Below are 27,379 nucleotides of genomic sequence, written 5' to 3'. Positions count from 1 at the left end.
GGCTTAGACTTGGCTTAAGGGGATCCAGGCCTCACATTTAACTGTAAACCCAGGGAGAAGTGGGTAAATCCACCGGCGTACACAGGATTAAAGGGGAATCCATTTGGGCCAAGCGTAAACAACATCCACAGGAGGCGTGGTGGAGGATGATGAGGCCTGCTAAAACTACTGCGGTGTCCTTCCTCTGACTTCTCCCAGACTTATGTGCAAATAAGAACTAAAATGAAGTTTTGAACTTCATTTGACAAAATGGCAGACATTGTACAAGAAAATGTACAGTAAGGAGGTCTAACACTGTATTAGTATCTGACCTCTTTGTCTTGCAATGTCATTTTTGATGAGAGAATTGACATCTAGGGCAGGCTCTGAACCCCAGGATGATTGTAATGAGACAAAGGACATCTCCATCTTGATTTGACGTGAGTTCAGAGATAAGCAGTGGCCTACAAACCCATGAGCCTTTGCAACGTGTGTATGCGTAGCTCGCTGCAGATGCATCCAGGTGGGGAGGATGTGTGTGGGTGTGTGTGCTTGTGTGCGTGTGTGTGTGTGTGTGTGTGTGTGTGTGTGTGTGTGTGTGTGTGTGTGTGTGTGTGTGTGTGTGTGTGTGTGTGTGTGTGTGTGTGTGTGTGTGTGTGTGAGTCATGTGTCTGAGAATGCACCCACGCTGTCTACTCATCTGCACTCATCTGCCAGAGATCTCTTCACATGAGAGTTCACATCACATGCACAGAACAGTGGGAAATGTGTATTCATGTTTTACATTGCTATACATTGGTTAAACAATACTTCTGAATGGTAATGCAGTTAATCATTTACAACCAACTTCAATTCCATATCATATATGGGGCATATAATTGCTTATTTATCCAGCTACATTTTTAAAAGACTCATATGCATTTACTATCGTGTGTGTCTGTATACACTATGCATGTGTGTATGTGGGGGCGTGTAGGTGTCAGTGTGTATCATGTTTGTTTGCCTGTCTGTGTGTCTGAAGAATGTCCTCCACCACTGAAGGTCAGTGTGCAGAGAAGTGGGTCATAGCCAGAAGCAGGTTGCCAGATTGGTTGTGCCTATCCTGTTGATGCAAGACTTGTCCAGACGTGTAGGCTACCGCTACATTGCCTCCATGGAAATGCTAATGTAAACGGTGTCCCAAATGGCACCCTATTCCCTATATGGTGCACTACTTTTGACTAGGGCCCATAGCGCTCTGGTCAAAAGTAGTGCTCTATGTAGAGATAAGGGTGCCATTTGGGACGTGCCTAAGAATGACTGCTTGTCCTGAGGTCTATACGTCTGTGCTTGAGCTTACCATCATTGACATACAACTGGAAAGGTATGCAGAGTCCTACAAGGCTTCCTCAGATGTAGCCTAAGCATTGATCTCACCCATTCAAAACTATTCTAACTAATACCTTGACACGTTCTGAGGATCAAATCATTTTATTCAAACAAGTCGAAGATGTGATCTATATTTTTCAGTGTTCAATTGAATGTGACTTCAGCAATCACCTCAGGCAGTGAGAGGAAATGTCACCAAATGTTGTTGCCCTTTATATAACAAGTCAATGATGTGGGTAGTAAGCTACTAGCACTGCAGAGATTGCAATGCATGAGGTGTAGAAGCCATTAAAGGTTAGGCAGGACAGGTTGATGTTTATTGTCATGAATCGTACCCTGGAGGCAGAACTAAGGGATTTCCGCTAGGATGGCCAGCTGCAAAGTCAAAATTGTCTGTATTGTAAAAATTCATGAAAACAAAAATGTGGTTTTTGGTCTTAATTTAAGGTTAGGGTTAGCAGTGTGGTTAAGCTTAGGGTTAAGGTTAGGGTAAGGTTTAAAATAATATTTTATGACTTTGTGGCCGTGTCAGCTGGTGACCACTCTGCAGAGCTTCCTTCAGAACAAGATCCATGACGAAAAACGCTAACCTGCGCATGGCAGACGGGACTGTTTTGGTTAGTCGTAAATGTGTGGGTGAAGTGGTGTGTTTCTGCATCTATCACTATAAAGTTGGGCTCAGGCCAGCTGAGGTTGAAGTGGTACAATAGCTTTTACGGAAATTTACAGGACTGCAATGAATGATGCTTTTATAGCATGCACAAAAATACAAACTAGAACATGTAAGGACACACACACACACACACACACACACACACACACACACACACACACACACACACACACACACACACACACACACACACACACACACACACACACGTGAGCACGCGTGATCAGATAAGACTTATGAAAGTGTCAGTGCTCAAATGACTTTCCCAGGAAATGAGAACTGGTGCAGTTCATGACAATATAACATCTACAGACGTCTCTGTGATACATGGTGTGTATATTGCCAGCCCTTTAAATATACTGCAGTTGTCCCTATTTTGAACACCTACAACTCAGGGGAACTAGGCTCATGACAAGAGGTGTCAACTACTGACAAATGCAATGTGTTGTTGTGACTGTCATGTATGTGCATGCCATACTGAATCTAACTAGCTATATCTAATTGGAGCATGTCGAAAGAATGAACTTGAATGAATGCACATAAACAGAGTCTGCACTTTCCAATCTGCACTTATCTGGAGTGGCCTATAAGTTGTCCACTGTCTATACTGACTGAGGGTGACTGTTCCATAGACTTCTAGGCTCCAGTAGCTCTGCTTCCCAAATGGCACCCTATTCCCTATGAAGTGCACTACTTTTGACCACAGCCCTATGGACCCTGGTCAAAAGTAGTGCACTACATGGGGAATAGGGAGCCATTTGGGACATACCCTTGGTCTTGCTGTGTGTCTGTATTGGCTTTCAGGACGGTCCTCTTGTGCAGCCCTGGCTGCCTGGACACTGAGCATGGTGCCAGCTGTTGGCCCGCTCCGCTCCTTACAGCCTCCGTACTGTCCCCTTCTGGCAGTGCGTGGCCTCCTTTGGCCCCCTTCACACCGTAACACAGCCTGTCTGGAGACGCTACTAGACTGGCCCAAAGGGGACAGCCAGTCCAAATCTGTCCACACCAATGTCTCCTACCTCACTCAAATCCTGTAGTCTATCTCAGCTTTCTCCAGTGGGCAAACACATGGTGACGGTTGTTTTCATTATGTGTGTTTGTGTATGTGAGGGGATCCAGATAATAACTAGATTTATAGGAAGCCCACTCATGTAGCCTGGTCTCCTTAAGCATCTTGTGTATCTACCCCGTGTTTTTCCAAAAGGCCAAACATGAAACTCCACTTGTGGTCTTCCTATGGAGGGAGGAGTGAGAGTGAGAGTGAGAGTGTGAGTGTGAAAGTGTGAAAGTGTGACAGTGTGACAGTGAGAGAGTGAGAGTGTGAGAGAGTGAGAGTGTGAGAGAGTGAGAGTGAGAGAGAGTGAGAGTGAGATAGAGAGAGAGGAGCTGCAGTGTTTTACTCTGAGCGCTGTTTCATCCCAGACAGAGCTCTCTTAATCTGGAAACACTTAGTCACTGGCTGTGTCCCAAATGGCAGCCTATTCCCTATATAGCGCACTTCTTTTGACCAGAGCTCTATGGGGGAATAGGGTGCCATTTGGGACACAGCCACTGACTGACTGTGTACTGCAGTCTGAATCTCCAGCGGCACTCGCAGTCAGACCCAGGTCAGGGGAGACGAATGCAGCTTCTGCAGCCTCATCTGAGAGATCACACCATGGCACAGACCGGACCCTAATTGTCCTTCTGGTACATTGGACTGGCTGTTTTGCTGCTTAGAAGCACCACACACATACACTGGACGCACGCACCCACACACAAGCGCACACACGCTAGCACACACACATACACGCGCTCTCAAAAACTCCCACAAATACACCCATGCATTCCCTGTCAATCCTTGCCTCCTCACTCGCCAGGCTATGTAGGAGGACTCTCCTTTAGTCCTCCGGAGCTCCCTAGCAATAACCATGTCTCTCTGCTTATGACTGTGTAATTGGAAGAACAGCAATTAGGTCTCGCTAATTGATCCTGGTATGGACCTGAGTGGACTGACGCAGCAGTTTACAAGGACATCATTCCTTCCCTATCAGGACTCTGTATCCCTGGGGAAGATATATAAATCAGGAGGGACAGAGCAGTACTTTTAACTTTCTCTGACCAGGGAGAAAAGTGGTGCAAAAATGCTCCTTTATTGGCAAATTCCGTCAGAGCCATTGGTATTTGGTCCCAGTGAAATATAAGCGTCTAATGAATCAGCCAGTTAAACAGCTATGTGCTTACCTAAGCTCCCCGTAACTCAATAAGCTGTTCCACAGATGAGGCTGTTTTCACCAGGCAGACACACTTTTGGAGGCATTTATCACTGTGGGCTGCTCTAAAGAGGGCTGGAAGGGTCAAAAGGTCCAGGTATTAAAACAAAATGGATGCCAGTTGCCCTGTACCCCCTTGGTGGGCCATGATGAGAGAGGTCACACGCAACCTTCATAACATCAGTAGAACCGATGCAGCACCTTGCACTGGGAGTTCATTTTCATATAGTTAGCCTTGTGCATTTGTATATTCAGGGCATGAGGGAAGTGCTATTTGTCAGATATTATAGTGTGACTCCAGGGTAAACTAGTGTATGCTGTGGAGAGTAGTAGGGGGTGGTAGTAAGTGACAAGCATCCAATCTAATGTGAGCGCTGCTACTGCCTATTATCCTTTGAGTAATCCTCTCAGGTGTTTCTCACCAAATCAGCTTATTAGAATCAGGGAATCAAAAGCATGACACACATCAAACCTTCACCCAACCAACCACATCTACTCTGTCTGCACGCTGCCCGCTCGCTCTGACAATACACTGTCTCTCACTCTCACAATGCACAAAGTGTCAGTCACCCCTGAAATGGGCTTAATTCCTAGTGCGGCCCCTATTTCAGCAGCAGTTAATACCATTTGCTGTTTTGTTTAACCCACATTTGAGTTTGGAGCTGACATGACTGTGCAGAGCACACTGCATGTCTGCTTGATTCACCACACCGCTTCGTGTGTAAGTCTCTGAAGTGACAGAAATGGGATAAATGTCACCCCCATCAGCATAAGCAGTCAAACATGGCCTTTGGCTATAGGAGCCCGGCTGACCCAGGTTAGAATTCTGAATGGGAATCCAGAAGGGCACACATTATTTAGTCAACCAAACAACTCCCCTTTAGAAACATTTTTGTCACTCAGTTGGATTCGGGATTAATCCCTAGCTCAATAATTGTTTTCTTGTATTTTCTTCACGGTGCTGAAAAAACAGTAATGCTACAGTTTAAGTGTTAAAAAATGCTTCTGAGAATGTGTTGTGGTGGGTTTTCAGTCAGTGTGACACGGGTTCCAGTGTGCGCCTCACATATATCTTGTGTACACGTACTGTGGATGACATCATGAGTGCGTGTGTTCAAGTTTCTTAAGTTGACCACAAGAACATCTGCATCCTGACAAACACAGAGGGAAGCAACCGTCACGTAACGTTGTTACAGTGGAAGCCAACTGTTAAAACCCCATAAGGAAGGCAGTTTAGAATATTCCACACTCCACCGTTTGATACAGAGACAGAGACACAGACGACATCCAATGTTGACTGCAACAGTTTATTCAGTGATGGAGTGTCACTACACTGATAACTCTATCCAAAATGAAAATGGCATCTCTCAGATCTACGTACATATTTACAACAAAGTGCTTTGATTTCTATCCACATACTCGCTGTCAGAACAGCTGAATGTACCACACTACAAAAAGCATACAGATACATGATAAAGCAATGCTAATTATTGGTCAAACGCGATACTAAGATGAACGAGATGGTTAGCTGTTGAACCATTTTGCACACAGATTAAATGAGCTTTATCGAATTGCAATACAGCAAATGACTGATTGATAGAAATACATCATGTTTGTTATGCACCAATCCATAAAGAATAGTGCAGGAATGACAGTCTACACAGCAGAGGGGGTTTCCAATATGACAATATTAGCAATAAGTTTTGTTAGCATAGTGATGCATATTTCTAAATGACCTTTTCCACCATTTTCCCCTGGTTTTCAATACAAGTGTTGCATGGGAGGCTATACAGAGTGCAGTTACTCCCATTTTAGAGACATTTACTATTTGTACATGCATACCTATTATCAATGCAATGTCAAGAATTTTGGTTCTACTTATCGACCAATTACATTTATCAACACAGATCTTAAAATGTATGTCAATGTATATCTATATACTGATGAATAGGGGTGAGCCTTATTGATTTGATTAGACAGTTTGTTCAGACTAGTACACTCTGGAGTGTACTGCTGGATGCAATGCATTTGTAACACATGAAAATATATTTAAACACCCCCATTATCCCCTGTTTTACAATAACGTTGAGGAATCAAAGTTCAACACAAGCATATTTTCAGCTTAAACAAAATTCAGTTTGTTTCATGTCGCAGAAATAGGTTTTGTTACAATTTGCCATAACTAAGACCAAAAACGTGCTGGTGAATAGACTACAAATCATATTTGACATTGTAAACAAATCAAAATAACCCTTGCTGCGAGGATGAAAACGGAGGAAACATTCTGTATTCAGCTCAGACTATAATACTGTAAAACCTTGTAAACAATATGTACTTGTATGTGAGGCATCATGGTCATATTTTGGCTACTTCTGTGTGCAGCAGGGCGGGTCTCCCAGTGCTGCTGTTGTGTTGTCAGGTCGGTGTGGTTTAAAGGAATGGTAAGTTAAGTCCTACTAGGACCCTGAGGTTGAGAGTGGCCCCTGTGGACCCCTATAGCCCTGGACTGGTCCTGCTGGGGGCCCCTGGTCACCATGGTGGCAGCCACATGCAAGACGCTGTAGCTGGAGACAGACAGTCAGACAGACAGTCAGACAGTCAAGCTCAGTATGGCGGGGGCTGCTATGCCCCACTTGTGATGTGAGGGGGAAAGGGTGGGGTGGGGGTGGGGGGGGTGGGGGGGGTGGTGGTAGGAGAGGGAGGCCGACGGCTCGATGAAATTTGCATTGTCCTTGTATTTCTGTCTCAGGGAATGCTATTCATCAAAGGCCGGCCCAGAGTAGGAGGTGCACACCAGATGGATGTTTTTACCCAGCTTAATTTCTCCACAGCTTTTTGCATTTATCACTCTTGACACTAATTTGCCGGAGCCCATCTGTGAGTTGTCTAGGCCGGTTTCTAGCTCTCTTTCTAAAATATGAAATAAATAAATAAAATGAGCCTAGAAATATTCTAATAAAAAACACAAGTATTAAATAAATAATCGGAAATGCTGGTTAGGTTTCTGTCAAGGGTGTCCCTTTCCAACCTTTTGCTTTTTTAAAAACATTTTTATGTAATTAAATAAATATTTTATTTACACTTAAATGCATCTGAATGATTGATACATACTGTACTTTCAAACATTACATCTTTGAAAAGGTATAACTCAGCAGTATCAATTTTTTTTGCTGGTACATATTTTTTTCAGATGCATGATCTAATATACAGCACAATAGAATGACTAAAACTCATAGGAGCAGTTCCACAGTGAGCTGTTACCTTAGTCCTGAGTCCAGTTTTAGACTGCTGGTGTTGAATTCAGTATTGGTTCCATTACACTGTACGGTACTGTAGGTTTGTTGAGTGATAATATTATAACCAGACAGAACATGGAATATTTTGTACTGTATCATGTACATAATCAAGAGTTGAAATACCCATTCAACTGGTGAGCCAAGACATTTTTGATTAATCTGTATTTGTAATTTCCCCTGTTTCATCCCTGAATACTGATTTGTTCAGGAATGGTTTGCCTTACTTTGTCTATGTAAACCAATAGTGGTGTGTATTAACAGTACAGAATACTGGCGATCACTTTTTTAATACTAGGACACATGCAGTATGTCTAAAACCTCGATTGCAGTTCACTTTTAGATGGAGGTTGGATGTTGTTCTTTCCCTTTCAAATGGTATCCTTCCAATATTTTTAAAGGACCTCCTACTTATATGTTACAGAAAAAATGAATCAGTGTTGTTGTATGGATTCTTAAAGGCCTCTGGTCGTAGTGGAACCAACTGTTTTTTTTCTTTTTCTTTTTTTTAACCTTCATCTATCTTCTCCTACCATTGATATCTATGAAGGAAGCCACCTTCCAGTTCAGAAACAAGTTACCTGATTTTATTTTTTGTTCGTTTTTTGCTAATGAAGACATTGTACTGTAAAGGTTATGGTGCAGTTCTCTCATCACAAGGAACTGAAAACACTGTCGCTCATAAACAAGCAATGGTTCCTTCAGGCGTTTCCTGGGGGGGAGGGACTGAGGAGGAACACAACATAAAAACCAATCCTGTTCTCGTCATGATCCCTATACCACACAGTCATTAAGACACAACCCTAAACAGTGCATCTTGGTCTGAAAACAAACTCCCAGTGTATCCCCCATGGTCCCATCACATATCCCCCGTCTCCTGCCTCTCCACGGCCTGCTCCAGAGACACACTGCAACGCGTGGGGCAGGATGCTGACTGGCTCTGACAAGGTCGGTCTGACGAGGGATTAGCATCAGTTTATATAAAATAAGAACTGCAGGAAGGGTTTTGGTGCTGCTTTCTGGCTGGCTCTTCGGCAGCTGCTGGTGGAGAGTAAGTAAATAACACTGGTCCTTTTCACCACAGTGCCAAAGCCAGGCGATGTAATTAATGAGGATAGAGGGATGAAAAGAAGAAAGGTCACATGTTGGGATGGAGAGAGAAGGGGGGTCCGTCTCACTCTCTCATTCTGTCACCTCGTTCCCCCGACGGTTGTTTGAAAGAGAGATAGAAGAGGAGAGGAGAGGTGGCGTGCATCTCATCCCCAGATCAGGGCAGATGAATGAGGCAGGGGCAGAAGGACCTCTAGACAAAATGATCCCTGAGAGAGTCAATGGAGGGACAGCTGGCGGACAGATTCTCCTCCATTCACCGCTGAATCGGCCCTGATCAGGCAGCTGCAGCCAGACTGCAGACATGACATGCATTTTACTGAGCTGGTGGGTGTGTGGATGGCCGTGTCCTCATCTCCCCCTGAATACACTACCCCCCTCTCCACTACCCCGGCTGGCAGACGCTTGCTCAATAGAGCTCAAACACACACACACACACACACACACACACACACACACACACACACACACACACACACACACACACACACACACACACACACACACACACACACACACACACACACACACACACACACACACACACTCACACATACACACTCACTCCGACCCCGGCACAAAGGCTGCTGCCTGCACGGACAGATGTACAGCTCCCTGAAAGAAAAGCTTCTCCTCACCCCAATCACCGACCCCCTGGCCCCTCTTTCACTTCCCCTCTCTCCCTTCCTGTTCCCCCTCCAGTACTCAGCCCCACACTCTAACCACCATACCACCGCTACAGTCAGCCTCAACTGTCTGGAATGAATCAGGCACACACACAAGGCTTGTGTTTACGTAATACTCCATGTCTTGGAGTCTGCAGTATTAGTGAGGCGATGAAAGTGCTGTTATCTAATTACAGATTATGAAATAAATTATGGCCGGCTCCTTGGCACTTGTCTGCAGCAGATTTCTCTCTTGGCGAGAGCCTCTACTTTAACTGATGCTACTGTAAAAGCCTGATGACAAGTGCTGCAGATTCCTATTAGCTGAAACATAAGGACTATGCCTCACATGATCTCCCTTTTTACCCTTTGATATTTAGAGATCATTTGTTGATAACATGAATAAATCAGGAATGAGGCTACTTTGTGAATTTGAAAATGTGAATCTGCAGTTGTTGCCTTGATTCTGGTTGATTATGTCAGAACATTGCTGTAATGGTGCTTCGTACACAACAAATGCATGTGAAAGACATGGCAATGCTCCATGCTCCTGTTAATACTGAAAACAATAAATACTGAATAGGTTTACTGTTGAAAGCATTCGTATCCCTCTAGTAGGAACATATCTGTTCAGAGTCTGCTCTGCTGTTTGTACCTGGTCTCCTGTTCGGTGCCTGAATATTTTAACTTTGATAAAAGGCTTGGAGTGAGAAACCTTTCACTGTTTGTACACCAGACCATCAGGATGTGGCATACGAGGAAAAGAAAAGCAATAGCACTTACGGACTTGATTGAGAGAACACAAAAAGGAAGTGTCCAAGCTCGGGGTGGGGAAAAATAAATAATATAAGCAAAAAAACCACAGGCTTTTATGAATGAAGCTCAGTAGATCTTGAACACCAGATCAGAGATACTGGGCACCAGCAAGTCCCCGGATATCATCTCATTCACTTCTGGGGTGCAGTAGTCAGGGAAATCGAAGTGGGATCCTGAGTTGGTGTGAAACGCAGCGTCAAAGTCTTTGTCCAGAGTGGCGCAATCCATAGGCATGCTGTCGAAGTTGGCGTTGGAGATGATATGCAAGATCTCCTCGTCCAGCTCCTCGTCGGAGGAGGCCGACGACACGAATGAGGAGGAGCTGGTGGAGGTGGGGGTGGAGGAGCGGCCGGTGGAGGAGAGGGGCGTACGGGACTCCGATGAAGAGGACACCCTGGGGGATGACTCTGGGAGGCTCTGGGGTACAGGAGACCCAGAGGAGAGGCCCACAGGGAGGGTGGAGGTGGGCTGGTGGGAGGTGGTGGTGGGCAATTTCACTCTGAGCTGGGCTGTGAGATGAGGCTGCTGCTCCCCAGGGGTCAAGGCAGCCTGCTGGTGGTGGAAGACGCCCAAGGCTGGCCTCTGCCCTCCTGGCTGGCTTGCTCCCTGACTGGCCATCTCTACATCCACTGTGTCGTCATCGCTGATGCCCTCGTCGTAACCTTTGAACTTATTGCCGTGGAAGCTGGCTCTGTGTTTGGAGGAAGGCGTTCGGACCTTGAGCCCTTTGCTGGTGGCTGTGGAGGTTGCGGAAGCAGATGCACGACCACCCGTGTGGGACTTGCCTGTCTTCAGGGGGACCTTTTCCCCGACCCGCACAGGCATGGAGCTCTTGCTCTTCTTCCGGGGCCGGTACTTGTAGTCGGGGTAATCGGCCATGTGCTTTAGCCGAAGTCTCTCCGCTTCTTTGATGAAGGGGATCTTCTCGTAGTCGGGGAGGAGTTTCCAGCGCTTGCCTAGGCGTTTGGAGATCTCTGCGTTATGCATATCTGGCCACTGCTCCATGATCTTCCGTCTCTCGATTTGCGACCAGACCATGAATGCATTCATGGGCCGCTTGATGTGACCCGTGGGAGTCTTGCACCAGTTGGGGTCTTTGTTGGAGGGCGACGGTCCAAAAACCTCCTCCCCTTCATCTGCTCCCAGTCCTACGAAAACCTCTTGGCTCAAATCACTGTCCATAACTGCTAAGTATTTGTGTCCCCTTTGCTGTACCATGATGGAGGATGATGCTCTACTCAGAGTGACGGCTGGAGTCATCCATAATCACACAGACACTCTAAGTTGTTACTGCAACGTTTCCTCTTCCTGTACCACCAAAGGAAAAAGACAAGCCATAAGTATCACCATCAAGGGTATCGCTCAGCTGACAGCATGACTGTAAATGTCACATAAATCTACACTTGTGTTTTTCCTTTCATTTTCAATAGTTACATACAGTATGGTCAGTACAATACGTAACGCGAAGGCTGCGTTTAGACAGGCAGCCCAGTTCGGATCTTTTTTCACTAATTGGTCTTTTGACCAATCACATCAGATATTTTTCAGAGCTGATCTGATTGGTCAAAAGTGGGCTGTCTAACGCAGCCTTAGATTAAAAAAAAGATGCCCATAACCCATCTGCTTTTAGAGGTGCAAACTAAGACATCCTATACAAATCCCAGAGCACAAAAAACATCTCTAACATTACTCACAAGTTAATGAATAACACCACTACCATCACTGGCTGGAAATGTGACCACTAGGACAAACACTAAAACACTCACCAGAAATTCTGTAGGACTCTGCTTCAGTACCCTTGCCTCAGGACCTAGATGCTGAGTGTCTGAAAAGAAGCCGGCTCCCTCTCCATATGTAGAGAATGGGCTGGCTCTGATGATGCAGTGTTGAGCTGAACCAGGTGGGCTTGCTGTGGAGCAGAGAGGAAATTAGTGCTAGAGTTGAACGTCTGGCTGTTTCTACAGTACCAAGCTGTCCCAGGCTGGCTGCATGCAGACTCTCTTTGAGTCTCTGTCTCTGTCTCTCTGTTTGTCTCTCTCTCTCTCTCTACTCTCGTTCCTTGTCTACTCTTCTCTCTAACCTATTCCCTCTTTGTAGGGACTGGCCCCCCTGTCTGCTACTCTATAAACCTCCCAGTAGACAGCTCAACCTCCTCTGGCACAAACTCCTCCCCCTCCACCCACCACTCCGTGCAGCGGCTCAGTGTGTGTGTGTCTGTGTGTGTGTGTGTGTGTGTGTGTGTGTGTGTGTGTGTGTGTGTGTGTGTGTGTGTGTGTGTGTGTGTGTGTGTGTGTGTGTGTGTGTGTGTGTGTGTGTGTGTAAGAGCAGAACGTCTCCATACAGTGAAGCACAGGCACAGTGAAAGAACAGGGAAACTGAGCGAGGGAGTTGAAATGTTAAACGAGGGGGCGTTAAATGTTTAAAATGTTAAGTGCAGTTTTAAAGAAGCTTGGCGTGTATCCTGCAAGACGGTGTCTGTCTGCATGTTTAAATCACAGTTACGTAACTGAGAAGTGCTCTGTGTTATGAATCTGTTGACCAGTAAACTGTGTGGGTTAAAGAAGTGTGCATGTTGAATCGTGTCTACACTCTATCAGCGTTAAAAGGTAAAAGTTCACTGTTTAAAGTCAAGCTCTGTATATTTGCAGTATGTTTCCCTGTCAAAATGTATAGTGACTGCAACATGTCTGCAAAATACAATAAATAAATAAATTGTATCATAAATAGATAAGTTGATAAATTGATATGCGATTCAGAAATAGATAAAGGAAGTAATGAATTGATTTATAAAGACAGACCAGACCTTTTCCACAGATACTGATGTAGGTGATATTTTCCTTCTCAGCATTTCTGAGAACCCATACATTTGATGGGCTTTCAGATAAAGCATTTCAATTCATGGGTAGCCTATAGGGGATACGAGAGAAGCTGTGATGCAGAATCTATGGATTTGAATGTCAAGTTTGAAGTGGAACGAAAAAATGAGCACGATGTCCTGGTCTGACATTAGCTATGTCATTATTGCTAGCCTGGAAAAGGGTCCATTAAAATGAGCTATCATTATGTGAGTGGGCAGAACCATTAAAGTTCTGTGAGGAGTGTGTCTGGTCATTCTGACAGACAGAGCTAGTGCATCAATACACCAATTGAGAAATCCCCAAACAGTATTTAGTAGACATCCATTCCAAATATGATATATATACAGTCTTGGTGCAATACTTACTGTTGGTATAATCAATGCTGGTTAGTAGTCTGACAAGTGAACTGCAACCTTGCACTTTCTTGGATGTTCCAATATTTTTTAGCTTTAATCCAAACCCCTCTCGTGTCATATATATATATATATATATATTTCTTTTTTTGCTGTGTTAAGTATACTTATTATAAAGCGGCAAAATGGAACAAATGCACAGTGGTATGTTCTAAATCGCTCTCTCTCTCTGTCTCTATTATTGCTTGTTCATCGTCTGCTTCCACAAGCACATTGCATTAGACTCCGGGCCAGCGCAGTGTCTGGATGTCAGACATATTCACTTTGACAAATACTACTGACGTTAGCCCTGGCACGGCCGCACACAAAATGACAACAACCCAATCAGTGGGCGACCTACTTCAGGCCCTGCCGAAATCCCAGAGCAGACACGTCTGGCGATTATTGCTGTAGTGGAGGCTGGAGGATTGGACCCCCTCTCTCTCTACCCCCCCTCACATGGGGCAGGCCTGGTGGAGCTGTCTGCCAGATAAGGGCTGGGAAAGAAGGGGTCCTGGGGGGCTTGGGGTGCATCAGGGGTGTGTGTTGGCCCCCCCTCACCATTCTACCCACAGATAGATCATTTTTCAGGGATTAGAGGTCTGCTAGAGAACTGCACAGCGAGAGATCCTCTGCTCTCATTTCAGACTAAAGAGGGTCTAACCCCCGAGGGTTAAAAAGTAGAGTAATCTTTGGTCTTTTGCTGCTTTATATAATATGTTTTTTAATGAAAAAAAAAATGTCTTATCATATCACATATGGCTATTGGTCACATGCAGTGAGCATTTTGATACCCACCAACCATCATGAAACCACATTTGTAAATACAAGTCAATATCCACTGGAAATGAATCATAAATGTATGATTATTTGTTGAAATGTGTATTTTCAAAAATATATGACCCTCTAACCTGTGTCCTCATTTCTTCGGACTCCTGAACCATTTAATGTCATTCATGTGTCCTTTTCCTTTTTTTGCCAAAGTGGATGTACCTTTTAGATGCTGTTCACTCTCAGCTGTGCATTCATTTGTTGTTGGCATTGCTCTCTCAGTGGTGCAAATGTATGCTACATTTTCTTCATGAGTGGTTTAATGAACACACAGACACTGTGCATTTATGCATCAGCGTGCTTTGGCCATGCCACAAGACACATGTAACCTTTCTCTTATGAATACATTAATTTGCACCTTTTTCACATTTCCTTTGCAAATGTTTTATTCTTAGCCACTCTTTAAATTAAAGCTTTGGTGAATAGTCAGTTTGGTTAGCTTGGCTTGCCCACTGCTTTCCATTCTCAAAAACACCCGCTGTGCTATTGGCATGTTGCCTGCATTGCCCTTGTAAACCTGGCAGCGTGAATCATATTGTAACAACACCGCTGTCAAAGGAATGTCAGGTCGTGAGCTGCTTATGTGAAGAGCCCTGATTCTTGGCCAAATCTGTTTGGGGTGAGATGGTGTTTTTCCCTTGCGAAAAGGTCAAAGAGCACTCTCTGGCTGGACGAGGAGGGGGACGAGAAGGGGGGCGGATTACCTCCAACATGTGCACAGGCAGACAGCTGAGAGGTTCAAGATTTCGGCCCTTCCCCTCCCCTCTCCCCTCATCCTCTGACCTTTGTCCCCACTGTCCAACGGAGCAGAGCGAAGCAGGAGAAACGAATGTGAACCGCCCCATCTCCCAGTCTCTGACCCCTGACCTCTTTAAGACAGCTCCCCTCCCCCTCTCTCTGCTCATCCTCCTGTTCATTTATCAGAATAGAAACACAACCCCTACGCTGCATCTGAGATGCTAGAGGTGAAGGAGAGAGGGGACAGCCTATATTAACACATCCTGGTCCAGTCACAAACACTTTTACTGGGCATGCAGTGCCTTGTCTCACTGCTCTCGCTCATCACGCCCAGCCACCATTACCAGCACTCAGCAGCCCATCTAATAAAGGAGGCCGCAATAACATTTTATTGGCAAGAGATGACAATGCAGTTTATATTCATTTAGCTATATCCATTCTGTTACTGTATTATCAAATGTCTTGCGGTGGCCTCCACAATGGTTTCTGTAGCCTACGAAAGGGCAATTACATCATCTACCAACTCCATGTGAGAGGCTGGGAGGACTGCTAACGGGGAAGGCTGAGGAACTCACCACAAGGATGGCCTCTCTACTATTTCAATGTTGTTGTTTACCTTCATTATGTATAGAATGATGTCATAGCTCTATATGTTATGTACTGTAGGCTATAGTGCTGCAAGCGTCACTTCACACAGGAACCTGCAACGCGAGGTCATTTCAACATTTACTCTCTCTCCCCCTACCTTGCGCTTGAACTGGTCCGAGCCGCTGAGTGCTCTCAGGCTCTCCTTGAATGAGGGAGGAGGATTGGGCGGGTCAAGTCATTCCTCGGGGGTCAGTGTCTAAGTGGAGGCGATAAAATGAAATAAATAAAAGAAAACTCTGGCCATGTGGCATGGCAGTGACAGCTGAGGTTTAAAAGGGGGGCCTCGCTCAAGAGCACTTGAGACAACAGGCTCCTCCCATCCGAAGGCCAAAGTGTTTCCCATCCACCAAACTCCTTTCTTATTCATGAGACAAACACATCGTTAAAGACAAACATTTCACCAACGCTCCCATTAGAGCCACTAAAACCATCCATATCAATGCAGGTCTCTCTTACTCTCGCTACCATAGGCAACTCCATCTCCTGAGATACTGTACGTTCATCGACTTATTAGCCATTCATACGGTTTCATTGCTATTATCCCTTTGAGTTCTCTAACCTCCAGCCCCTGACGGGTGCGAAAGCACACACACACTCGCACGCACGCACACACGCAGACAGACAGAGACACACACACTTATGACTCACCTTGGTCAGTTATTTGGCTCAAATGATGAGCTAAGAAATGGGGGTTGACACTGAGGTGACATCAATATAAATATGTATAGTTTAGGCACCTAAAGTGCATTCAGAAAGTATTGAAATCCCTTGAATTTTTCTGCATTTTGTTATGTTACAGCGTTTTTCTAAAATTGATTAAATTGTTTATTTCCCTCATCAATCTACACACAATATCCCATAATGACAAAGCAAATGTATATTTAAAAAAAAACCTGAAACATCACATGTACATAAGTATTCAGACCCTTTACTCAGTACTTTGCTGAAGCACCTTTGGCAGCGATTATAGCCTTCTTGGGTATGATGCTGCAGGCTTGGTACACCTGTATTTTGGGAGTTTCTCCTATTCTTCTCTGCAGATCCTCTCAAGCTCTGTCAGGTTGGATGGGGAGCATCGCTGCAAAGCTATTTTCAGGTCTCTCCAGAGATGTTCGATCGGGTTCCAGTCTAGGCTCTGGCTTGGCCACTCAAAGACTTGTAACCGAAGCCACTCCTGTGTTGTCTTGGCTGTGTGTGCTTAGGGTCATTGTCCTGTTGGAAGGGGAATCTTCGCCCCAGTCTGAGTTCCTGAGCACTCTGGAGAAGGTTTTCATCAAGGATCTCTCTGTACTTTGCTCCGTTCATCTTTCCCCACAGCATGATGCTGCCACCACCATGCTTCACCGTGGGGATGGAGCCAGGTTTCCTCCAGATGTGACGCTTGGCATTCAGGCCAAAGAGGTCAGTCTTGGTTTCATCAGAACAGAGAATGTTATTTCTCACGGTCTGAGAGTCCTTCAGGTGCCTTTCGGCAAACTCCAAGTAGGCTGTCATGTGTCTTTTACTGAGGAGTGGCTTCCGTCTGGCCACTCTACCATAAAGGCCTGATTGGTGGAGTGCTGCAGAAATGGTTGTCCTTCTGGAAGGTTCTCCCATCTCCACAGAGGAACTCTGGAACTCTGTCAGAGTGAGCTTTGGGTTCTTTGTCCCCTCCCTGATCAAGGCCTTTCTCCCCCGATTGCTCAGTTTGGCTGGGTGGCCAGCTCTAGGAAGAGACTTGGTGGTTCCAAACTTCTTCAATTTAAGAATGATGGAGGCCACTGTGTTCTTGGGGACCTTCAATGCAGCAGAAATATTTTTGTACCCTTCACTAGATCTGTGCCTCGCCTCAATCCTGTCTCGGAGCTTATGGACAATTTCTTCGACCTCATGGCTTGATTTTTGGTTTTTGCTCTGACATTCACTGTCAACTATGAGACCTTATACAGACAGGTTTATGCCTTTCCAAATCATGTCCAATCAATTGAATTTACCACAGGCGTACTCCAATCAAGTTGTAGAAACATCTCAAGGATGATCAATGGAAACAGGATGCACCTGAGCTCAATTTCGAGTCTAATAACAAAGGATCTGAATAGTTATGCCAATAAGGTATTTCTGTTTTTTATTTGTAATAAATGTGCATTTATTAAACATTTTTAAAAACCTGTTTTTGCTTTGTCATTACGGGGTATTGTTTGTAGATTTATGAAAATAAAGAAATATTTAATCCATTTAAGAATAAGGCTGTGACGTAACAAAATGTGGAAAAAGGGAAGGGCTCTGAATACTTTCCGAATGCACTGTATCCCTTAATAACAAATCACAGTCCTGGCTTTGTCATTGTCACTGGAGGGCAGACTGTATTGCAATGGGATTTGGGAGTGAGGGGTACGACAGTATGCTCTCACCGTGCCAAGCTTGGACTCTAGAAGGCTCACAACTCTACCAGCATTAGATTAACAAATATTTGCATTTATAACATGTTTTTTTGTATTATCTCCCACTATCTAAGTATTTAAGTAAAGGCATCTGTTTGTCATTAAAGTCAATAGAGGCTTTTGTGGGGGATATCAAACCCCTCATAGAGACACATTAGATCTCAGCATTACGCTTTATTTAAAGGCTGCCTGCTGATTTTGGGGGATCTATGTCCCCTTTGCTGAGGCGGAATAAACAGATAGTTAACATTTAGGAACTCTAATCTAAGCAAAAGTTAGGGATTTGTGGTGGATTATTACGCTAAATACACTCTAGTACTTTCGGTTTGTTTTTGCATGCAATGACCAAGGAACATATGGTTTGGGTGAGGCTCAGACGGCCAATAGAAGTTCATCAAAACAAAGTTCATCCTCTTAAGCGTAATAAACAACTCTGTCTGTCATTATAGAAACATGTTTTCTAGACGTTTTCTGGATATTAGCTAGAGAAGAATCAAGTAACACTCATAAGAACATTGTGTTGAATTCTCGATCTTGCACAATTTGTCACAGAGAGAATAATTCACATTGAATGGAGGAGAATTCATTTGTTGAGAGAGAAATGGTACCCTATTCCATATGTAGCTTATTACTTTTGACCAGAACCTATTGGCCCTACAGGGCCCCTGTCATATCTAGTGCACTACATAGGCAATAGGGTGCCATTTCAGATGCAGCCTCTGACTCACTCTCATGTTCTCTCTCCTCAGAGGCTGCTTCATCATTATTCCGATCACTGTTCAGGTCCCCTAGGAAACTAGCTTCTAGGGGGAAATGAGGCCATCTTTTTCCCAGCCCTGTATTTATAATCTGCCCTCCCAGGTAAAGGACAACAAAGCAGCCAATTACCTCTAATCTAGCATGACTCATGGTAACTAGCATCAGGGGATGGCCAGCCCGAGGAGTCTGTCTAGTCCTGCAGATTAAAAACAGCACAGAAGCCCCACTATACTGGGCGCGCTGCATGCAGATAGAGTAGGAATAGCGTTTTTTGTGTGTGTGTTTTTTTTTTAAGTAAATATTTTGAAGTATAAAGCACCTCTCATACGACCACTCACATCGATTTGTGTGAGTGAAAACCCATTGGCGAATGAGAGGGAGAAGGAGAGGGAGAACGATGAAGGTGAATGATGTGATTTGACTGAAATGTATGCTCCGTAATGACGATTGGTGTTGGAAGTTGTTGTGACGTTTTGTCTCCTCTGCCACTGAGGGTGCCTGGTGTGTTTATGGCCAGAGAAGCAGTGATATCACATTGTGTTGACACTCCCACTCACTGACACTGGATTGTTACGCCGCGCTTACAGTTTCACAAATATGTGTGCGTGTGTATACTGTACAATGTGTGTGCTCATGTGTGCCTGCATGTGTACGTGTATACTCCCCATCCCCATCTTCACCGCCTCAGTCGGGCGGAACTCAGTTCTGCTCTGCTTTGCTTTGCAGTTCCTGTGCAAGGAGCAGGAGGAGTGGAGAGGAGCCCTGCGAGCGCCGGAGGTCACAATCCTGTACCAATTACTGTCTGCCTGCCAGGCACCCCCAGCCCAGGGTTTAATATTCCTTCCCCTCCATTTTGATCTTGGCAGTAGGGGTATACCAGCATGATCAACCCCCCCCCCCCATGGTGGGACCTGCCTCCCCTGTATCGCCCTCAGTTTTGATCTCTCTCTCCAAGGCTGGGCTGAGCCCCAGCTGTGCCCGGCATGCCAACAGGGAGGCCCGTGGATGGAAGCTGCTCTGCTCCCACTCGGTTCGCTCTGCCTGCCTGCCTCTTTCTTCAGCATCTGCCAGTTTAAAGGGCCTCTCCTTCACTAACGAGTTGATAGACTCCCTGTAACCTCTGGCACAGTGAATGCTAATGCACCCTGGCTCATGCTGTTGTGTCCTGGGACCTCTACCGTGTGAGGAGAGGCCGTATTGTTAGTGTTTGGCGCTGGAAGGAAGGGAGAGAGAGGAGTGCAGAGTGAACTTTTCACTGTCATAGGCTGAAAGTGCAGGTATCTGTTAAGAGCAAGGAAATAACTAGATACCTTTATTGCATGGCATTGTACAGTAAATTGTGCATTCCCTTTATTTGTGCCCAAACTTTATTTTCACTTCAGTGATTTCTACCATTGGCCTTTTAAACCAGCCTTCTGTCCTCCTTTTCTGCCTCCAGTTATACCTACTTTACTAGTTCTCATCTGTGAAACTTACAGCCTGCCAATATACTGTCCTTAAGCGGGAGGAACGACTACTATTGCATTTCCTTTCAAGTCAGCAACTATTATGACAGCTATGACATCTAGTGAGATAAAAGCAGAATGCTTGAAAAAAGACCCCATTACCATTGTGTATCATTCACAATAACTAGGGACCCGAAAGGCCCAAACCATGATATACATACAACCAGATATGACTGGGGTCTTTCTAGGACACCTCTCCTACATACACCTCACCAGCACTCAATCACTCCTGAAGGTAAAACAGATCAGTATGTCTTCTATCTCTCACTCAGGTGCTAGAAAAGCTCTTCCTACTCTCTGTATTTCAGCGCTGCATTGGGGGAATCAGCCTTGACAGCTCCGCCAGTAAAATCACACCGGCTCCCATCAGACACCATTACATCGGAAAATGACAGACACGGGGTAAATGAGTGCCGATTTACTGCCATTTAAATGCAAGACAGAGTCTGGGAGGCTTGGCGGCGGCTGCAGACCCTTCCATCTCTGTGTGACTTTGCTACGAAGGGGCCATACATTTCCAGCAGACAGACCCCCGCAGGGACACCTCTCAGCAGCTCTGTGCTGTAGCCAGATAATGATTATTACCTCCGACTGAGAGTGATGGACATGAGGAGACAGAGAGAGAGAGATAGACAGAGGGGGAGAGAGAGAGGAAGAGTGAGAAAGGGAGAGGTGAAAGGGAGAGAGAGAGAGAGACAGACAGAGAGACAGACAGAGAGACAGACAGAGAGACAGACAGAGAGACAGACAGAGAGACAGACAGACAGACAGACAGACAGACAGACAGACAGACAGACAGACAGACAGACAGACAGACAGACAGACAGACAGACAGACAGACAGACAGACAGACAGACAGACAGACAGACAGACAGACAGACAGACAGACAGACAGACAGAGCTAACCCCAGCTGAACCTGTGGAGGCAGCTTTGGCAGCACGTCTGGACGATGAACCTGAATAACACATAACTTAAGGTTACTTGCGTCACCCCGGTTCTCTGATATTATGAGTGAGACATCTCACTAGTGGGATTCATCAACATCTCTAAGTAGCTCGAATAGCCAATTATACACGTCTGTCGGAGACAGACAGGTCGAGTGGCGAATGAGAGAGCCCCTCCACTCATGCTTAAGAGCCACTCGCCTGCCCTCTGATCATTCTCGAGCACACCGAACTCTTATTGCGAGTAGGGAAATATGGTGAGTGTAGGGTTGTAAAATTCCCAAACTAGGATTTCTGGAAAACCAGGGAATTTTGCAACCCTAGGTGAGATGTCTCACTCATAATATCAGAGAACCAGGGTTATGCAAGTAACCTTGAGTTCTCTTTCAATTACTCGTTTTGACACCTCACTAGTGGGATATGGCCAACTCCCGTACCGCACATGCTCTCTGAAGCCAAGCAGTCTCACATATCAACCGCCAGAGGCCCTGACACTGAGGACAGTATGTGCCAATGAAGGGGCGGTGACGTCTAGTCGGTAGATCCTCCTAAAAGTACGAGGGGGTGCCCTACAAGCCGTATCGCAAATCTCCTGTAAGGAGATGCCCTTGAACAGTACCCAAGAGGTAGCCATACCTCTGGTGAAGTGAGCCCTCAGGCCTTCCAGAGACTGTAACCCCTTGCTATTATAGGCCAATATAATAGCTTCCACAATTCAATGTGATAATCAATGTGATAACCGTTGACGAGAATGGGGCCTCCCCTTGCAGAGATGCACTCAGGACACAACGAGAATCTGCACAACACGCGTACTGGACACTAACGGTGTCAATAGAAGGGAAAAGCGGCAGGTGGATTGCCGCTAACCTTAGGCATAAAGGTGGGGTTGAGCAACAAGGTAACCTTGGAAAAGCCCCGGGCAAACCTTTAGGCACAAATTATGAACTGACGGTGCATGCAGCTCACTCCCTCCCTTTTCGGATGTATGGGCGACCAGTAAAGCGGTCTTAAAGGAGAGATATTTCATCTCCATGTTTTCCAGCTTCTCAAAAGTCCGCTGTGAAATAGCCTCAAGCATAATAGACAAATCCCATGACAGGACTAAAGACTTGGAATTGGACGTAAGCGACATGCCCCGTTCATGATACGACATAACAAGGGGTGTTTCCCCACCGTGTTCTTGACGAAGCCTATATGAAAGGCAGAGATAGCGGCTAGATAGACCTTAACAGTGGAGAAAAACTTCCCTCTGTTCAAAAGGTCCTGCAGAAAGCATAAAACCTTGGATACAGAGCATTGGTAAAGAATGACCTGTTTTCGGTCACGGCACAGCTCAAAAAACGCACCACTTGTTTCCATACAGTGAGCGTGTAGAAGGGGCCCTAGTACTCTGGATAGTCTCAATGACTCAGAGGCAGGCTTGTCACATCCAGATTTAACCTCTCACAGGCCAGGCCCAGTGGGGAGTAACGGGAGTTGCAAAAGGCTTGTTGTACAGCAGGAGAAGGATCTCTGCTATCCAGAGCTAGCCTTGCAGTCGACGTGCTACCAAGATGAGGGACAAGCGTTCCCCCGGAAGGAGTCTCCAGTCCCCTTGATAGGCATTCCCTCTGGACATTAAGTCTGCTCCTATGTTCAGTATGCCCGATAGTCTGTGTAAGCACATGGAGCGAGTGCCACCCAGGCGGTTGATGTACGCCACTACAGTCGTATTGCCCGTTCTGATCAAGACATAGAAAGTGTTTCAGTGAAAGAAACACTGTCATCAATTCGAGGTAATTTATGTGAGCAATGCAGAGTTGTGGGGTCCACACTCCACACGTTTATTGCTTTTTACTCATGAACTGTGCCCCAGCCCGATAGTGACGCATCTGTCACCATCACGTTCCTCGTTGTCACTACCCCTAGGGGAGTGTCATTAATGAAGATCGTGGTGCTCTTCCTGTGGCGAAGAGCTGAGAGACATGCAGAGGTCACCTTTATCTGATGATTGAGGTGACGCCGTGTACACAGACATTGGGCAAACACCCGGCACTGGAAGTCTCTCATTTTCAGTAGGCCGAGAGGTACTACATCAACTCGTTACTGGTATCCCGTGTACAGCACCTTCAGAAAGTATTCACACACCTTGACTTTTTCCACATTTTGCTGTGTTACAGCCTGAATTAAAAATGTATTAAATTGAGATTTTGTGTCACTGGCCTACACATAATACCCCATAATGTCAAAGTGGAATTATGTTTTTAGAATTTTTTACAAATGTATTAAAAATGAAAAGCTGAGTCAATGAGTATTCAACCCCTTTGTTATGGTAAGCCTAAATAAGTTCAGGAGTAAATATTTGCTTAACAAGTCACATAATAAACTGCATGGACTCAATAATAGTGTATAACATGATTTTTGAATGACTACCTCATCTCTGTACCCCACACATACAATTATCTGTCAAGCAGTGAATTTCAAACCACAAAGACCAGGAAGGTTTTCCAATGCCTTGCAAAGAAGGGCACCTATTGGTAGATGGGTAAAAATAAAAAAAGCTGACATTGAATATCCATGGTTAAGTTATTAATTACAATTTGGATTGTGTATCAATAAACCCAGTCACTACAAAGATAGAGCCGTCCTTCCTAACTCAGTTGCCGGAGAGGAAGGAAACCGCTCCGGGATTTCACCATGAGGCCAATGGTGATTTTAAAACAGTTACAGAGAGGATGGATCAACAACATTGTAGTTACTCCACAGCACTAACCTAATATACAGAGTGCAAATAAGGAAGCCTATACAGAATACAAATATTCCAAAACATGCATCCTGTTTGCAACAAGGCACTAAAGGACACCTGCAAAATATTTGGCAAAGAAATTAACTTTATGTCCTGAATACAAAGCATTGTTTGGGGCAAATCCAACACAACCCATCACTGAGTACAACTCTTCATATTTTCAAGCATGGTGTTGACTGCGTCATGTAATGGCTATGCTTGTCATTGACAAGGACTAGGGAGTTTTTTAGGTTAAAAATAAATGGCATAGAGCTAAGCACGGGCAAAATCCTAGAGGGAAACCTGGTTCAGTCTGCTTTCCAACAGACACTGGGAGACAAATTCACCTTTCAGCAGGACAATAACCTAAAACACAAGGCCAAATATACACTTGAGTTGCTTACCAAGATGACATTGAATGTTTTTGAGTGGCCTAGTTGAAGTTTTGACTTAAATTGTCTTCAAAATCTATAGCAACTTGAAAATGGCTGTCTAGCAATGATCAACAACCAACTTGGCAGAGCTTGAATAACTTTTTAAATAATATTGTGCAAATATTGTACAATTCGGGTGTGTAAAACTCTTAGAGACTTACCCAGAAAGACTCACAGCTGTAATTGCTGCCAAAGGTGATTCTAAAATCTATTGACTCAGGGGTATGAATACTTCTGTAAATTATATATTTCTGGATTTCATTTTCACTTTGTCAATATGGGGTATTGTGTGTAGATGGGTGAGATTGTTATTCTTTTTTTTATCCATTTTTAATTCAGGCTGTAACACAACAAAATGTGGAATAAGTCAAGGGGTATAAATACTTTCTGAATGGCACTGTACAGTATATAGCCAAGTTATCGATACTCATTGTGTATTTACACCTTGTGTTATTATTTTAACATTTTTCTTCTATTTTCTTTCTCTCTGCATTGTTGGGAATGTCCCGTAAGTAAGCATGTCACTGCTAATCTACACCTGTTGTTTACGAAGCATGTGACAAATACAATTTCATTTGATTTGACTACTGAGATGGTGGACCCCATCAACCCCGGCCCTCGGAGGCACGTCTTGAACGTGATGAGCGCCCCCTGTGGAACAAGGAGCGGCACTGTCGGGAACGAAGTGGTGCAGTCTTCCGAGAGTGCTGCCTGCCAGCCTCACGCCTAGCTATTCTAGGTATTCTATTCTCTCTTTTGGCACCAAACAGCACTTTTTCTGATTGATCTTGAACCCTAGCTCGGAGAGATGGGTTACAAGGGAATTTGGGTTTCGTACAACTCGTTCCCAGTATCGGGAGCCAAGCAGTTAATCATCTATGTAGGCGGAGATTCTCAGCCCCTTGTTTCTAAGTGGTGTGAGGAAGTAAAAAGTACATATTTTCTTTAGATATGTAGTGAAGTAAACATAAAAGCTGTCAAAAAAAATACACTACCGTTCAAAAGTTTGGGGTCACTTAGGAATGTCCTTGTTTTTGAAAGAATAGCAAATTTTTTGTCCATTAAAATGACATCAAATTGATCAGGAATAGTGTAGACATTGTTAATGTTGTGAATGACTATTGTAGCTGGAAACAGCTTATTTTTTATGGAATATCTACATAGGCGTAGAGAGGCCCATTACCAGCAACATCACTCCTGTTGTGTTAGCTAATCCAAGTTTCTAATTTTAAAAGGCTAATTGATCATTAGAAAACCCTTTTGCAATTATGTTAGCACAGCTGAAAACTGTTGTTCTTTTTGAAGAAGCAATAAACCTGGCCTTCTTTAGACTAGTTGAGTATCTGGAGAATCAGCATTTGTGGGTTCATTAACAGGCTCAAAATGGCCAGAAACAAAGACCTTTCTTCCGAAACTCGTCAGTCTATTCTTGTTCTGAGAAATGAAGGCTATTCCATGCGAGAAATTGCCAAGAAACTGAAGATCTGTGTAACGGCTGTCTTCAGGAATGGACCAAAATGCAGCGGAGTTAGTATTCATCTTTCAATTTAATTAGAAAGAACACTATAACAAACAAAACAAGGAAACTGACAGCCAACAGTCCTGTCAGGTGCAAACACACTAAACAAGAAACAATTACCCACAAACCCCAGTGACAAACAACTCCTACATATGTGACTCCCAATCAGGAACAACGATTCCCAGCTGTTCCTGATCAGGAGTCACAAGACACACACCAGACTGCCACGTCCTGACCCCCAAACTACTACACCAGCTCCATCTGCTGGTCAGGACGTGACACTCTGGTACAACGCTGTGTATTACTCCCTTCACAGAACAGTGCAAACTGGCTCTAACCAGAATAGACGAGGAGTAGGAGGCCCAGGTGCACAACTGAGCAAGAGGACAAGTACATTAGAGTGTCTAGTTTGAGAAACATACGCCGCACAAGTCCTCAACTGGCAGCTTCATTAAATAGTACCCGCAAAACACAAGTCTCAACGTCAACAGTGAAGAGGCGACTACGGGATGCTGGCCTTCTAGGCAGAGTTGCAAAGAAAAAGCCATATCTCAGACTGGCCAATAAAAAGAAAAGATTAAAATGGGCAAAATAACACAGACACTGGATAGAGGAACTCTGCCTAGAAGAATGCTTTTCTTTCAAAAACAAGGACATTTCGAAGTGACCCCAAACTTTTGAACGGTAGTGTAAATACTCAAGTAAAGTACAGATACCCACAGATGGGGCGGCAGGGTAGACTAGTGGTTAGTGCATTGGTCTAGTAACCGAAAGGTCTACTAACCGAAAGGTTGCAAGTTCAAATCCCCGAGCTGACAAGGTACCAATCTGTTGTTCTGCCCCTGAATAGGCAGTTAACCCACTGTTCCTAGGCTGTCATTGAAAATAAGAATTTGTTCTTAACTGACTTGCCTAGTAAAATAAATAAATACCCCAAATAATGACTTAAGTAGTACTTCAAAGTATTTTGACTTAGGTACTTTACACCACTGCATGTTGTGAGATGGAGTGCTTTGCTGATGCAGCTGGGGTGTCATTACAGAAGGAAGTGACTGGAGTTGTGATTTATTACCCCTCCAACAGCAAACCTAATTAATGGACACACAATGTACATGCCAGACATGGAGGTATGACATCGTTTTAAGTCTCGGCCTATCGTGAAATTAATTTGACTCACCATGACATATATATCTCCAAATTCCCGCAGTATGCCATAATCTGTGTGGCTATCTCTGGGGAACTGCATTTTAATTTCATGGGTATCATGCTCATTTGCATTGGGGAGAGTGTGAGTGAGCGGAGCGGAGGAGGGGGCTAGGTGTGAAGAAAAGGAAGATGAGAAAAAATGCCCCATGTCTAATCCTGGCTCCTTGTTCTGACTGGATGCTATTTCAACACTGATACTCAATA

The 27,379-nt window shown here is 44.7% G+C and overlaps 1 protein-coding gene across 1 annotated transcript; it reads right to left on the bottom strand.

The window, feature by feature from the left end:
- Window positions 1–5,560: 5,560 nt before the first annotated feature.
- Window positions 5,561–12,284, bottom strand: LOC106565395 (transcription factor SOX-4). Its single transcript, XM_014132459.2, has 2 exons — window positions 11,923–12,284; window positions 5,561–11,464 (listed from the first exon to the last, which is right to left on the bottom strand). The coding sequence occupies exon 2, from the start codon at window positions 11,414–11,416 to the stop codon at window positions 10,223–10,225; it is 1,194 nt and encodes a 397-aa protein (XP_013987934.1). The 5' UTR covers window positions 11,417–11,464; window positions 11,923–12,284; the 3' UTR covers window positions 5,561–10,222.
- Window positions 12,285–27,379: the final 15,095 nt, after the last annotated feature.

Source organism: Salmo salar, chromosome ssa12 (assembly GCF_905237065.1).
Source record: "Salmo salar chromosome ssa12, Ssal_v3.1, whole genome shotgun sequence".
Taxonomy (NCBI): domain Eukaryota; kingdom Metazoa; phylum Chordata; class Actinopteri; order Salmoniformes; family Salmonidae; genus Salmo; species Salmo salar.
Note: the sequence above shows the minus strand (reverse complement) of the source record. Positions and strands in the feature narration are given on the sequence as shown.

Excerpts from the sequence above, each read along its gene's own strand:
- LOC106565395 (XM_014132459.2), bottom strand. The coding sequence starts at position 11,416 with ATGACTCCAGCCGTCACTCTGAGTAGAGCATCATCCTCCATCATGGTA.